The 16,134-nt window shown below is 42.1% G+C and overlaps 1 protein-coding gene across 3 annotated transcripts; it reads right to left on the reverse strand.

Moving 5' to 3' along the window:
* Nucleotides 1-9,279: 9,279 nt before the first annotated feature.
* On the reverse strand, nt 9,280-13,152 carry LOC139561328 (putative nuclease HARBI1). 3 transcript variants are annotated; one of them, XR_011672111.1, is made up of 10 exons: nt 12,264-13,152; nt 12,000-12,176; nt 11,848-11,909; nt 11,679-11,765; nt 11,550-11,591; nt 11,308-11,481; nt 11,193-11,228; nt 10,540-11,094; nt 10,147-10,258; nt 9,280-10,052 (listed from the first exon to the last, which is right to left on the reverse strand). XR_011672111.1 is itself a non-coding variant. In XM_071378359.1 (6 exons), exons 3-6 carry the CDS (start codon nt 11,009-11,011, stop codon nt 9,682-9,684), a joined length of 1,071 nt encoding a protein of 356 aa, XP_071234460.1. In that variant the 5' UTR covers nt 11,012-11,094; nt 11,193-11,591; nt 11,679-11,765; the 3' UTR covers nt 9,280-9,681. The 3 variants fall into 3 exon arrangements, 2 of the variants coding, with proteins under 2 accessions (XP_071234460.1, XP_071234454.1); XM_071378359.1 differs by lacking the exons at nt 11,848-11,909; nt 12,000-12,176; nt 12,264-13,152 and adding an exon at nt 10,355-10,470 and having other exon boundaries at nt 11,193-11,591; XM_071378353.1 differs by lacking the exons at nt 12,000-12,176; nt 12,264-13,152 and adding an exon at nt 10,355-10,470 and having other exon boundaries at nt 10,540-11,765; nt 11,848-11,908.
* Nucleotides 13,153-16,134: the final 2,982 nt, after the last annotated feature.

Below are 16,134 nucleotides of genomic sequence, written 5' to 3' on the forward strand. Positions count from 1 at the left end.
TATGCCAAGTTGTGGTTGGGGCTAGAGTTAGGGTTGAACCGGGTTGTGGCCATGAAGCTAAGGTTAGGGTTGTGGTTGAGGCTAGGGTAAGGGTTGAACCTGGATGTGAACATGACGCTAGGGTTAGAGTTGTAGTTAAGGGTTCAAGTTGAACCGGGATGTAGACATGAAGCTAGGGTTAGGATTGTGGTTAGAGCTAGGTTCCAGGTTGCAAAGGAAGGTATATTACTGGAATCCTTTGAAGTTCACCAGTAAACTACCAAAATGTTGGTCTTTTTCAACAACAACAAAAATTATTTTATCAGATGACATCTAGTGATCTTTTTGGGTATTTCCAATTATTACATTTGACATTTTAATAATTTAACAGACAATTTGGGGATTCGAACCAGCGACCTTTCAGTTACTGGCCCAACGTTCCTAACAGCGAGACACCTGTGATGATGATCACAAAAATACAACGCCAAAGCTGTAAAACACTAAACTAAATATAAACCATCAACTTAGTGAATACCATCATTTTTTAATATGAGGGTTTCAGCATGAAATATATATTTTTTTTTTACACACTTAATTATTTTACTATGTTCATATCTTTGTTGTAAATGTTTTGGTGCCAAACTGGTGGCAGTTGTGAAAAAAGTCAATAGTCTGCATAGTTAATTGAAAATAATGGCATTATTTCATAAAAATTACTTATGGTAAATTACCGGTATCTTTGCAACCCTGATTGGGGTTGTCCAGGATGTGGACATGAAGTTTGGATTGTCACGATTCCAAGGCTATACAATATTACAGATAGCAAGTTAATTCTCACATCTCGGAAAATATTTGTAATGTTGTACTTCTTGTTGACAAAATTCGTGCTAATGTTGGGTTTTTGAGCTAGAGCCCAATAGACTCCCATTCACTCCTTGTCCCAGAATCGCCCAGAATGCACCGCGCGGCCCATTGACGTAGCATGGGCAACAATTCCCATCTCCTCAAAAGTATATCTGCCGTTGAGAATGTTAGACCCACTCTGTGGGGCAAATCGATCTGCAGGTTGAACATGGTGGGATTGTGGACCCCTATATTGATTGTGCAGTTTATTTAGGCGATTTTACTACTAACTAGCTACTTCACATGATGATATTGTATTTGGTATTATTGTGTGGCTACGTTTGCTAGCTAGCTACCTAGCCAACCCATAGCGAGAGCATTGCATTGTGGATTTTGGAATTAACTTGAACTGCAACAGATTTCCACAACGATCTTCCATGTTGCTATCAGTGGCGATCCGTCATTCAGGGCAGAGCTCACCTGTTTTGAGCCCCACCTGTTTAGCTAAAATAAAATACAAATGTTGTGCCTGTTATTTTGGCATCAATACGTGTTACATATCAGTTTGCAAACAATGTACAAAAAAAGTATAATTTAGTTAATAAAGCCGCATACAAACATGGTCTTATTTTTGCTTTCTTGAGTAAGGCAGGTGTTTCAGCCTAGCTCAGTGCTATCTGTGGTGGTGGGGCAGCCAGCGGGAAAAATGGAGCATAGGGGTTGGTAATGTTCTCTAGTTACGCTGTGATTGGCTCAGTGTTCTGTCACTCATGGGGACACTACATCATTGCAAAATCTACGGGTAGAGCTAAAAAATTCAAGCCCCTTGGGGTGCTGCAATAAAGTTACATTAGAAGTGACAATCCAACAAGGCTCAAAGTCATTGGCCACAGACAGGGTTGGGGAGTAACGGATTACAAAAAAACGGTAACTGTAAACCGTTACGTTACCAGCTAAAATATTGTAATCAGATTACAGATACATGTCACACCCTGATCAGTTTCACCTGTCCTCGTTATTGTCTCCACCCCTTCCAGGTGTCACTTGTTTTCCCCAGTGTATTTATCCCTGTGTTTCCGGTCTCTCTGTGCCAATTCGTCTTGTATGTTTCCAAGTCAACCAGCGGTTTCCCCGTTCGCCTGCTTTTTTGCATTCTCCTTTTTCTAATCCTCTCGGTTTTGACCCTTGCCTGTTTCTGGACTTTGTACCCACCTGCCTGACCATTCTGCCTGCCTTGACCACGAGCCTGTCTGCCACTCTGTACCTCCTGGACTCTGATCTGGTTTTGACCTTTTTGCCTGTCCACGACCATTCTCTTGCCACCCCTTTGGATTAATAAATATTGTAAGACTCCAACCATCTGCCTCCTGTGTCTGCATTTGGGTCTCGCCTTGTGCCTTGATAATACACCAAATTTGTTTGGTGGGAAAAGAGCAGGAATAGGCTTTTGTAGGCTACAGTCTAAGCTGTCTTCCAATGGTGCGACTGCTGTCGGCATCCAAAAGATTATCCAACTTGAATAAACGCTTGGAGGTAAGGATGACAGCAGTGGTGTAGTCTACGTAAATACGGATATCACTTATTATGGATATCTACATAGCGCATTGATGTGAATCACACTGCTGCTCTCTCATTTTGCTATTTGCACCTTACGGATAAATGTGTATTTGAACCCAATTATGGTTGAATAAAGCTGCCTATCAATCATTGTTTTTGGAACCAGTGGATAGCCAGTGAAAAATGTGCATAGTGTGGATCCAAGCCTATGGAATAAAGTGGGGCTTTTATTGCTCAATCTAATTCATGCTGATAAAAAAAAAAGATCCATAGGTCTAATGGACACATGCTCAAACTCGCACACTTTTGATAGACTTAATCTGTAGTTGCTACATCCATTTTTGGATTTTGGACCTATAAATTATATATATATATATACACTACTGTTCAAAAGTTTGGGGTCACCTAGAAATGTCCTTGTTTTCCATGAAAACATACATGAAATGAGTTTCAAAATGAATAGGAAATATAGTCAAGATGTTGACAAGGTTATAAATAAGGATTTTTTATTGAAAGAATAATTGTGTCCTTCAAACTTTGCTTTTGTCAAATAATCCTCAATTTGCTGCAATTACAGCCTTGCAGACCTTTGGCATTCTAGTTGTCAATTTGTGGAGGTATTCTGAAGAGATTTCACCCCATGCTTCCTGAAGCACCTCCCACAAGTTGGATTGGCACTTCTTACGTACCATACGGTCAAGCTGCTCCCACAACAGCTCAATAGGGTTGAGATCCGGTGACTGTGAGATCCGGTGACTGTGCTGGCCATAATAACGGCCATCATTAAATCTGGTGACCCTGCTGACGTGAGTAACTACAGGCCCATTAGTATACTACATGGTGTCGAAGGTTGTTGAAAAGTGTGTAGCAGAGCAACTGATTCCCCACCTCAACAACAGCCCCTTCACATTACACTCCATGAAGTTTGGCTTCAGAGCAAAACACTCCACAGAAATGGCCAACTGCTTTCTTTTTTCCATCTTGAAGTCCAAGATGGACAAAGGGGGCATTGTTGGGGCTGTGTTTCTGAACCTAAGGAAGGCTTTTGATACTCTTAACCATGAGGTTCTCATCACAAAATTGTCCAAGTTCAACTTTTCCCCCGATGCCTTGAGATGGATGAAATCATACCTTGAAGGCAGAACTCAGTGTGTCAGACTGAGCAGTGAGCTGTCGCCCACTCTTAGCTATGATGTGGGCGTTCCCCAAGGGTCAAAACTGGGGCCCCTCCTGTTCAGCCTGTACATTAATGATCTGCCTTCTGTCTGTAATGGGTCTGAAGTTCAAATGTATGCAGATGATACAGTAATATATGTGCATGCAGAGAGCAAACAAGCTGCACAAGAACTCACTACTGTAATGGACCAGGTTACAAAGTGGCTCAGTGACTCATGTTCGCATCTCAATGTGAAAAAAACTGTCTGCATGTTCTTCACAAAGAGGGCAACTGATGCTACTAAGCCAGATGTCTATGTGTTAGGGGAGAAGTTCCAGGTGGTATCTGATTTTAACTTCTTTGGGATAGGGGGCAGCATTTTCACTTTTGGATGAATTGGTGCCCATAGTGAACTGCCTCCTACTCTGTCCCAGATGATAATATATGCATATTATTATTACTATTGGATAGAAAACACTCTGAAGTTTCTAAAACTGATTATGTCTGTGAGTATAACAGAACTCATATGGCAGGCAAACTTCCAAACAGGAAGTGAGAATTCTGAGACGGGTCGATGTGAAAGTCATCGCCTATTCAATTCCCTGTAATATATGGATCTGTTTGCACTTCCTACGCCTTCCACTAGATGTCAACAGTCTGTAGAACGTGGAATGAAGCCTCTAGTGTGATGTGGGGCCAGGTGGGAGCTATTTGAGTCAGTGGTCTGGCAGAATGCTAGTTCCTGGTCATGTGCGCTAGTCATGAAATGGCAATGTGTGCCATTCCTTATACAGACATGAAGAAATGCTCCGGTTGGAACGTTATTGGATATATATGATAACAACATCCTGAAGATTGATTCTCTACTAAGTTTGACCAGTTTATTCGACTTGTAATATAACTTTTTGAAGTTTTCGTCCGACGTTTGCCTGCATCTGCGCCAGCGTTTGGACACGTGTACTACACATGCTAGCTAAAGTTGCTAATTGGACATAAGTAATGGACATTATCGAACAAAACATCGATTTATTGTCGAACTAGGATTCCTGGCATTGCATTCTGATGAAGACAATCAAAGGTAAGGGAATATTTATAATGTAATTTCGTATTTCTGTTGACTCCAACATGGCGGAGAAATTTTGTTAAATCTGAGCGCCGTCTCAGATTATTGCATGGTGTGCTTTTTACTAAAGTTTTCAAAAATCTGACACAGCGGTTGCATTAAGAACAAGTGTATCTTTAATTATATGTAAAACATGTATCTTTCATTAAAGTTTATGATGAGTATTTCTGTTATTTGACGTGGCTCTCTGTAATTACTCCGGATATTTTGGAGGCATTTCTGAACATGGCGCCAATGTAAACCGAGGTTTGTGGATATAAATATGCACATTATCGAACAAAACATAAATGTATTGTGTAACATGATGTCCTATGAGTGTCATCTGATGAAGATTATCAAAGGTTAGTGATTAATTTTATCTCTATTTCTGCTTTTGTGTGACTATCTTTGGCTGGGAAAAATGGCTGCGTGTTTTTTGGATTTGGTGGTGATCTAACATTAAAAATCGGACACGGTGGGTAGATTAACAAGATGTGTATCTTTCATTTGCTGTATTGGACTTGTTAATGTGTGAAAGTTACATATTTCTAAAAAATATTTTTGAATTTCGCACGCTGCCTTTTCAGTGGAATGTTGGGGGGGTTCCCCTAGCTGAACGGGGTTCCCCTAGCTGAATGTTGGTGTACAACATTAAAACCCATTCAGTCTGTCTACAAACAGGCTCTCAAAGTGCTTGATAGGAAGCCCAATAGCCATCATCACTGTTACATCCTCAGAAAGCATGAGCTCCTGTGTTGGAAAAATCTTGTGCAATACACCGACGCATGTCTTGTATTCAAGATCCTAAATGGCCTGGCTCCCCCTCCACTTAGTACTTTTGTTAAACAGAAAACCCCAAACATATGGCAGCAGATCCACAAGGTCTGCCATGAGAGGTGAATGTATAGTTCCCTTAAGGAAAAGCACCTTTAGTCAATCTGCTTCTCTGTGAGAGCTTCCCATGTCTGGAATACACTGCCATCAGACACACAAAACTGCACCACCTATCACACTTTAACAAAAAACATGAAGACATGGCTAAAGGCCAATCAGATTTGTGAACATAATCCCTAGTTGTGTATTGCCGCTTTCCATGTTGCCTGTAGCTTGTGAGGTGTGGAAACATTTAGTTGCTTTTATGGATTTTGTCTTGTTGCTTTTTGTCCTATGTTGCTCTACGTGTGCTCACTGCTCAATGATTGTCTGTATTGTTATTGTAATTGTTTTTAATAACCTGCCCAGGGACTGCGGTTGAAAGTTAGCCGGCTGGCTAAAACCGGCACCTTTACTGAAACGTTGATTAATGTGCCATGTCCCTGTAAAAATAAAAATAAACAAACTCAAACACTCCATTATAGACAGAATACCAGCTGACTGCTTCTTCCCTAAATAGTAGTTTGGAGCTGTGCTTTGGGTCATTGTTCTGTTGTAGGAGGAAATTGGTTCCAATTAAGCGCCGTCCACAGGGTATGGCATGGCGTTGCAAAATGGAATGATAGCCTTCCTTCTTCAAGATCCCTTTTACCCTGTACAAATCTCCCACTTTACCACCATCAAAGCACCCCCAGACCATTACATTGCCTCCACCATGCTTGACAGATGGCGTCAAGCACTCCTCCAGCATCTTTTCATTTTTTCTGCATCTCACGAATGTTCTTCTTTGTGGTCCGAACACCTCATACTTAGATTCGTCTGTCCATAACACCTTTTTCCAATCTTCCTCTGTCCAGTGTCTGTTCTTTTGCCCATCTTAATCTTTTATTTTTATTGGCCAGTCTGAGATATGGCTTTTTCTTTGCAACTCTGCCTAGAAGGCCAGCATCCTGGAGTCGCCTCTTCACTGTTGACGTTGAGACTGTTGTTTTGCGGGTACTATTTAATGAAGCTGCCAGTTGAGGACTTGTGAGGCGTCTGTTTCTATAAACCAGACACTATAATGTACTTGTCTTCTTGCTCAGTTGTGCACCGGGGCCTCCCACTCCTCTTTCTATTCAGGTAAGAGCCCGTTTGCACTGTTCTGTGAAGGGAGTAATACACAGCGTTGTATGAGATCTTCAGTTTCTTGTCAATTTCTCGCATGGAATAGCCTTCATTTCTCAGAACAATAATAGACTGACGAGTTTCAGAAGGAAGTTATTTGTTTCTGGCCATTTTGAGCCTGTAATCGAACCCACAAATGCTGATGCTCCAGATACTCAACTAGTCTAAAGAAGGCCAGTTTTATTGCTTCTTTAATCAGAACCACAGTTTTCAGCTGTGATAACATAACTGCAAAAGGGGTTTTCTAATGATCAATTAGCCTTTTTAAAGTGATAAACTTGGATTAGCTAACACAATGTGCCATTGGAACACAGGAGTGATGGTTGCTGATAATGGGCATCCGTACGCCTATGCAGACATTACATAAAAAATCGGCCGTTTTCAGCTACAATAGTCATTTACGTTAACAATGTCTACACTGTATTTCTGATCAATTTGATGTTATTTTAATCGACAATTTTTTAAATTTTCTTTCAAAAACAAGGAAATTTCTAAGTCACCCCAAACTTTTGAATGGTAGTGTATATCCATTGATTCTTGAAGAATATAACTTATGAATGCCTCATGAGCATAGTTCAACAGTCACACTCCATGAGAACCCAAAATATAAGCTTGATTTACTCCAATGTTTGCCTCATAACATGGTTAAAAAATAGTTGTATTATGGATGGTCAGTCCTTGCATCCCTAGCTATGTCTATTAATCTGAGAGTGGTCACATTTCTCCAGGCCCATCCCTCAGCTTTTTACCAAAACAGAGGCGGGGCGATTTGTTATTGTTTCATCTGTAGATTTGCCCTTTAAACAGATATCAAAGTGTAACCAACAAAAAGGTAAACAATAGGCCTAAAGCAAATTCAGCATATGGCATTCATTTTGGCAATCACTAGCCTGCTATTCAGTGGAGTGGGTGTGTGGTCTGGGTTTAAGAGTCTCTTTACAAGCTTAAAAGGATAAACATTCAACATTGGCCATGCTGCCACACTCAAAACAACTGGAAACATTGAACTGGGAAATCTCAGACTTCAGTGAGTTCAAGACAACCGGGACCTCGGGGGGGAAAAAAGAGCTCAGACTGGGAAAATACATTTTGAACGGTCATTCAACTCGGAATTGCAAGTCGGCAACTCGGGCCTCTTTCTAGAGCTCCGACCTGAAGATCACTGACGTCATCATGATTCAACCTTGTTTTTTTCCCGAGTTCACAAATGTCTTTAAAGCACCATAAATCCAGAGAATGCCAGACTATGGCAAAGTTTGATGACAAAATTATCCCTATGAAGGACCGCCGTGACACCTTCCTGTTCAAGTGAGAACAGCACAACAAGGTGAGTCCAAATGTGTTGTGTATGCTGCTGCATAAATTATGTAATATGCCAGAGAGATATGTATACTGTAGCTAAGAAAGTAAAACTGAGTGTATGTTGTGTAGTAAGCTGTCAGTAGCCCATTTCAAAAGCGCTGAACAAATAGTTAAATTGACTACGTCCGTCCTAGCTTGCTCATTAATGTCTAAATCGAAATTACGGATTGCCTCTTATCCGCTTGTTGTCCCTTGTGCCCTAGTTTGTACATCTCAATCAAATGTATTTATAAAGCCCATTTTACATCAGCCGATGTCACAAAGTGCTATACAGAAACCCAGCCTAAAGCCCCAAACAGCAAGCAATGCAGATGGAGAAGCACGGTGGCTAGGAAAAACTTCCTAGAAAGGCAGGAACTTAGGAAGAAACATAGAGAGGAACCAGACTCTGAGGGGTGGCCAATCCTCTTCTGGCTGGAGATTATAACAGTACATGGCCAAGATGTTCAAACGTTTATAGATGACCAGCAGGGTCAAATAATAATAATCACAGTGGTTGTAGAGGGTGCAACAGGGGCCTGTTGCACAAAACTAGGATAAGGGATTAAGCCAGGATATCTTGGTGATCCTGGCTCAATTGATCCGTAATCCGGTTGCACTAAAGATGGATAGGGGGCAGGAGGATATGTTATGGTATAAATTACCATGGAGATTTATTCTGTGGAGCTAGCCTGCTCCAGACCAGGCTAAATTCCAGGATCTATTTAATCTCATCCCTAATGTCAGTCAGCAGTCACCACAAATGGAAACCAATAGTTATTTCACTGCTCACTATACATTGTTATCACATATAACTAGACCCACTGTTATTATTTAAACGTTTGTGATCATTAATTTCAATGATTTTGGATAAAAAATGATTTTTAGATGATGTTGCTATCATTAGATAATTTACAGTTTCCCATAGACTATAAGGCTATATATAAAATGATAGAATATTAGGGCCACAGAGGGGAAAAAAACACAAGTCATAATATTGTAACCAGTTGTTTTAAAGGAGGACAGTTGTTAAAATGACAGATGTGGGGCATTTCGTGAAATTGTACTTCAGTATGGTTTCATAAACAAAGACATGCTGATGTGCCAGAATATTAAGTATCACATTGTCATAAGTATCAAAACTGTAAAAACAATATGTAGCTTTTCTGCAGAAAGAACCAGCCTCATAAATTTATGACTTTATCCTTTTTCTTCAGTGTGGCCCTAGTTCTCTGTCATATAAACAAATACACATTCCATATGAATATAAAAACACAATGTGTAACATTATGTTCCTTTATTGAATAAGGACAAAACAAAGCAGGTAAACCATCAGCTCCTTTCGAAACTGAAGTCACAGTGACTCTACAAGATGGAAAGCACAGAATCCAAGCATATTATACAAAATGATACATACACATTCAAAGGTCTGTATATAACACACCCTGCATGTCTGCACACTAAAATAAATGCAGGACAAATCCATACACATCAACTGAACAGACAAATGAATGGATGCAGTAGCCTCCCTGCAGCCTTGTATTACACACAGTATACCGCACAAACATCATAAGAGGCCAAATTCGTCAAAAAACGAACCCAAAAAAACCCAAATTCCTCTGCCACCGCAGGACATATTTAACCAAAATTGAAAGCACACATACTAACTAAAATAATTCAACACATATTGGTCCCTCAGCAGCCGACCACTGTCGTCATCAGGGAAGATTGCCGGATTGTCCCAGTCCATGGCTGGTGGCACTCTGGGGGCCCTCTCCTTCCTCAGGCAGGCCACATTGTGGAGGACAGCACAAGCCACAGTAATATCACATGCCCTAACAGGGCTGACCCTTAATTTGTGAAGGCAGTGAAAGCGTGCCTTCAGGAGGCCAAAGGTCATTTCAACTCTGGCCCTGGTCCTGGCATGGGCATGGTTGTAGGCCTGCTGTGCTTCCTGGGGGTCTGTGAAAGGTGTCAGGAGAAAAGGCTGGCAGCCATACCCCCTGTCTCCCAGCAACACACCAGAGAATTCACCTGTCAACACAAAATCTCATCATTACTACCTCATAAACACAGTGATATTCTTGACACAGCCATGATGGTTATAAATAGGGGTTGTGTGGCTTACCTTGTGATAGGCACTGATAGATTTCAGAGGCCCGAAAGATTCTGGAGTCATGGACTGAGCCAGGCCATTTTGCCACAACATTGCTGATCACACAGTCAGCATTGCAGACCATCTGAAATCATAAGATGAGGAATATTACACCAATCAATGCACATCACTGGCAATGCAGAGTGTTCGTCAATGGACAATATCAAAAAGTTATGTTCACCTGAACATTAATGCTGTGAAAGGATTTCCTATTCACAAAATCGGCCTCATGGGCACCTGAGGGGGATTTTATCCTTATGTGTGTGCAGTCCACTGCACCAATGACATTGGGGAAACCTGTCACACAAAGTAATGAGTATCCTACTATGTGTTAACAGTTGTCCTGTAATTTGTAGATCCTCTTACCTGCAATCCTATAGAACTCCTCTTTGATGTCACAGAGTCTTCTGTGGCCAGGAAAGGAGATGAAGACATCTGCTAATGCTTTGATAGCCAGACACACACTCCTTATTGTGCGGCAAATTGTGGCCTTGTTCAGCTGTTCTGCATCCCCCACTGAGTACAGGAAGGCTCCACTAGCAAAAAAGCGCAAGGCCACACAAACCATTTGCTCCACACTCAGTGCATGGCTCCGTGCAGTGCGGTGCTTAATCCTGGGACCCAGTAGTCTGCATAGATACCTGATGCCATCTGCAGAAAACCTGTATCTTTCATATAGATGGTCATCAGGGAAGGCCAGTGGGTCCAACCGGTCCCTGAAGACCCTTTCTCGCCTGAAGGCTCTCCTCAGCACAAGTGCTTCTTCATCCACCACATCTCGCACGAATGGGCATGCCATTGTCAGAGCAGAAAGGAACACACAATTTTGGGCCTTCATATAGGCTAGTGGCCACACCTGGTGCTGGGGGGGTGGGCAAAAGAGGGCGATGCCTTATAACGATGACTTGGTTGTACTGATTGCTGGGAAAATAAAAAAAACCTTAGAAAGATGCCACCGTCCTGTGTGCTCACAATAAGAGCTCATATGTCATGGCTCACTTGACTTTACGAGAATATACCTAATTTTTATTTTGAGCTGTGTCATCTTCTTGGAGCTGGGGGAGGAAAGAAAAATAATGATTAATACATTTGTGTTACAGTTAGCATACAGTGTACATTGAAGGCATATCTCACCTCCCTCTCAAGTTTTTTTATTTCAAGGTCCAGTTTCCTAATTGTCCTCTTTTTTATTTCGGACTCCAGTGCAAGATTTTCCATCTTTTTCTTCTTGTACTGAATGTCTATGTCTGCCAGTTCTATTTGGCGCCGGAGGTGGTTGCCATACAACTTTCTGATAGCTTGTGAGCTCTGTGAACACAATACAATTAGCGCAGCTGGAATTTGGCAGGATGTGGTGTCCTTTTATTAATACGCACTATGTTGCCAGGCTGGTTTTCCCACTGTATAGCATCTGGGTCCTGTAAAAGAAATTAGATTTTTTGATTTTGATGAGGACTCCTCACCATTGTAGAGTAAATAGTACTTTCACAGTCTTAACATGATACCTCATGCCTTCTGGAATCCAGAGAGATGGTCTCCTCCTCATCATCGTCTCCATCATGTGCTGTTGCTGCTGCACTGGGGCCTTCACCCTATCACATTTAATCGGATTCATATTGAAGCTAGTAGACAAGACATGCCAGGCCTACAGTATGCCTTTGATGGAGTACTCACTGGATCAGCATCGTCTGGTGCTTGTGCTGGTGGCTCTAACAGGAACACAGTGCTGCCAGACACTGCAAGGCAATAGGTAAACCAAAGTCAGACAGTCCAAATTGATTCAATATGAATGTGGTTGTATCCCATGTAGAGATGGAAGGACATACCTTGAATGAAGCGGGTGGCATCTTGGGAGGAACCTATGCTCGTCTCTTTCCCCCCAGGGATCCCCTCTAAGACGGGCCTGCCTTTATTTAGCTCCAAGGCCATGTCCTCTGCTGGGGTAAGGTCAGCCTTTGGTGACCCACCACCCGTGCCTTGTCTGTGGGTATTCTTTTTCACTGCTAAAACAGTACAGACAATGTGTGAGCAGGCACCTTCTGGGTACAATATATGCTTGTGCTTTGTTAAATATTAGTCAGGGACCATACCATTCTGCAGAATGTTCTTGTATTTGATTTTGACCTGCTGCCATGTCCGTTTTGGCCCGTTCATGTTTAATCTACACACACACACACACACACACACACACATTTAATGGAGTCACACTGCAAAAAATTACTTGGTATTTTTGTCTTGTTTTCAGTAAAAATATCAAAAAATGTATCATAGCTTTATACAGTGTGATGGAGTTACTTTACACAATTTCACTCATATCTGCTGTGCATTTCAATTAAACATTTAACCGTTTCATAATTACAGTACAACTGCATTTTTGGAGATGTGAATTAAATATTTGAATTGTAATTGTGATGTTTCAGCGGAGCGGTGAGTGTGTAATTGTGCACTACTTACGCATTCAGGCGGTCTGCAATACTTTGCCACGCTTTTTCTCTTTGCTTTATCACTGTGGCGGTGTTGCCTTTCTTCTTAATTATATATTTTACCTCCTCGTATGCCTCCATGAGGATTTGTGCTTCCGACGGGGAAAAGTACGCGGCTCTAGTTGCCATGGTAAATCAGTTAATCTGTGATCTGTGGCGGGGTCTATTTGAGTGAGCCGTGAGCGCGCACCTATCCAGGATTGGTTTCACCTGGCTTAATGAATCCGTGTCTGCTCATCCTGGCTTGGTCTTTGTGCAACCAATTAAGCCTGGACGCACATGTTTTGGCTTCATTGAGCTCAGCTGAGTCATTTATCCCGGATGTCTTAATTCTACTTTTGTGCAACAGGCCCCAGGTCTACAGGTGAAGCTTTTGAGCTTGTGTCATTCTCAATGGATGTAAAAACAGACTTTGTTTACGTGCTGTTTGAGGCAAAGAAAAACTTACTTTGAGAAGCTCCACAGTGTGCGTAATTTCCTGCAAATCAGGAATGTCAGTGTTCTGCCATGACCAGCGAAGAGCCCGGATCTCAATCCCATTGAGCACGTCTGGGACCTGTTGGATCAGAGGGTGAGGGCTAGGGCCATTCCCCCCAGAAATGTTGGGAGGCACTTGCAGGTGCCTTGGTGGAAGAGTGGGGTAACATCTCACAGCAAGAACTGGCAAATCTGGTGCAGTCCATGAGGAGGAGATGCACTGCAGTACTTAATGCAGCTGGTGGCCACACCAGATACTGACTGTTACTTTTGATTTTGACCCCCCTTTGTTCAGGGACACATTATTCCATTTCTGTGGAACTTGTTCAGTTTATGTCTCAGTTGTTGAATCTTGTTATGTTTATACAAATATTTACACATGTTAAGTTTGCTGAAAATAAACACAGTTGACAGTGAGAGGACGTTTCTTTTTTTATATGCGTTTATATGCGCAATCAGGTACATGTCCTTACTCAAGATTGGCAGGAGCGCTCCAAACAAAAGACAATAAATAAATTGACAACTCGTAAATGGAATGAAATAAACAGTGTAGCCTAGGTTGTGTGCTCTGCAAACAACGTGTCCACTCTTACAATGACAACGGTAAGACTGTAGTAATAATATATTGAATGCAGTAACAGAAATTACCGTAACCAAACAAACATTGTAGATTAGGAATTATGGGAATTAACGGTAAATGTAGTACTGGTGTGCCATCTCTGCGGCCTCCCAATGTATTAGTCCACGCAGACAGTCATGAATCAGACAGGTTTCTCGTACCATATTTTTTAAATATATATATTTGCCACTGCTCGACTAAAAAAATCTTGGTCGAAAAGCCTATCAACCAAACAATCGACCAGTTGATTAAATGTAGTCAGCCCCACTTGTGCTTCCTGCCAGCAAGCTGACAGTATATTATTGAAAAAATAAATATGAACTTCCTGGTGACTAACTGCCGTTGAGTTACTGGAAAATGCACAGTTGTTGATTGTCACAAGCTCTTACAGAGATTGTAGCACTGGGAGTGGACAAATGAGGTGCTCAACCTTCATCAGCATAATGATAAAACCACTCAAACTGGTACAACACTTCCACTAACAGTTGGCACAAATACAACATTTTAGAACATGCCACCAAATATGCTAATGAGTCACCCCATCTACATTTTAAAGTGCAGTAATAATTGTACCTTTTATATGGAATATATTGGGAAGAAAAATTTACCATTTATACTACATTTTGTGTGCCATAAGCATTATAACCAAGACTGTCGAGTCTGCCGATGAGGATGTGGTGATTGACAGTGTCGAAAGCCTTGGCCAGGTCAATGAATACGGCTGCACAGTATTGTTTCTTATCGATGGCGGTTAAGATATCGTTTAGGACCTTGAGCGTGGCTGACGTGCACCCATGACCAGCTCTGAAACCAGATTGCATAGCGGAGAAGGTATGGTGGGATTCGAAATGGTCGGTAATCTGTTTGTTTACTTGGCTTTCAAAGACCTTAGAAAGGCAGGGTAGGATAGATATAGGTCTGTAGCAGTTTGGGTCAAGAGTGTCCCCCCCCCTTTGAAGAGGGGGATGACCGCAGCTGCTTTCCAATCTTTGGGAATCTCAGACGACACGAAAGAGCGATTGAACAGGCTAGTAATAGGGGTGGCAACAATTTCAGCAGATAATTTTAGAAAGAAAGGGTCCAGATTATCTAGCCCGGCTGATTTGTAGGGGTCTAGATTTTGCAGCTATTTCAGAACATCAGCTGACTGGATTTGGGAGAAGGAGAAATGGGGAAGGCTTGGGCGAGTAGCTGTGGGGGGTGCAGTGCTGTTGACCGGGGTAGGGGTAGCCAGGTGGAAAGCATGGCCAGTCGTAGAAAAATGCTTATTGAAATTCTCAATTATCGTGGATTTATCGGTGGTGACAGTGTTTAATTTCTTCAGTGAAGTGGGCAGCTGGGAGGAGGTGTTCTTATTCTCCATGGACTTTACAGTGTCCCAGTACTTTTTTGAATTTGTGTTGCAGGAAGCAGATTTCTGCTTGAAAAAGCTAGCCTTGGCTTTTCTAACTGCCTGTGTATATTGGTTTCTAGCTTCCCTGAAAAGTTGCATATCACGGGGGCTGTTCGATGCTAATGCAGAACGCCATAGGATGTTTTTGTGTTGGTTAAGGGCAGTCAGGTCTGGAGAGAACCAAGGGCTATATCTGTTCCTGGTTCTAAATTTCTTGAATGGGGCATGCTTATTTAAGATGGTGAGGAAGGCGTTCTTAAAAAATAACCAGGCATCCTCTACTGACGGGATGAGATCAATATCCTTCCAGGATACCCCGGCCAGGTCGATTAGAAAGGCCTGCTCGCTGAAGTGTTTCAGGGAGCGTTTGACAGTGATGAGTGGAGGTCGTTTGACCGCTGACCCATTACGGATGCAGGCAATGAGGCAGTGATCGCTGAGATCTTGGTTGAAAACAGCAGAGGTGTATTTAGAGGGCAAGTTGGTTAGGATGATATCTATGAGGGTGCCCGTGTTTACGGCTTTGGGGTGGTACCTGGTAGGTTCATTGATAATTTGTGTGAGATTGAGGGCATCAAGCTTAGATTGTAGGATGGCTGGTGTGTTTAGCATGTTCCAGTTTAGGTCGCCTAGCAGCACAAGCTCTGAAGATAGATGGGGGGCAATCAGTTCACATATGGTGTCCAGAGCACAGCTGGGGGCAGAGGGTGGTCTATAGCAGGCGGCAACGGTGAGAGACTTGTTTTTAGAGAGGTGGATTTTTAAAAGTAGAAATTCAAATTGTTTGGGTACAGACCTGGATAGTAGGACAGAACTCTGCAGGCTATCTTTGCAGTAGATTGCAACACCGCCCCCTTTGGCCGTTCTATCTTGTCTGAAAATGTTGTAGTTAGGAATGAAAATCTCAGAATTTTTGGTGGTCTTCCTAAGCCAGGATTCAGACACGGCTAGAACATCCGGGTTGGCAGAGTGTGCTAAAGCAGTGAATA

The sequence above is a fragment of the Salvelinus alpinus genome, chromosome 2 (genome assembly GCF_045679555.1).
Source record: "Salvelinus alpinus chromosome 2, SLU_Salpinus.1, whole genome shotgun sequence".
NCBI classification, from domain to species: domain Eukaryota; kingdom Metazoa; phylum Chordata; class Actinopteri; order Salmoniformes; family Salmonidae; genus Salvelinus; species Salvelinus alpinus.

Coding starts and splice junctions, on each gene's coding strand:
- LOC139561328 (XM_071378353.1), bottom strand. CDS start 11,011: ATGAAGGCCCAAAATTGTGTGTTCCTTTCTGCTCTGACAATGGCATGC. Junction 10,259..10,354: donor TTCACAGCATTAATGTTCAG/GTGAACATAACT, acceptor TTATGATTTCAG/ATGGTCTGCAATGCTGACTG. Junction 10,053..10,146: donor CTATCAGTGCCTATCACAAG/GTAAGCCACACA, acceptor TTGTGTTGACAG/GTGAATTCTCTGGTGTGTTG.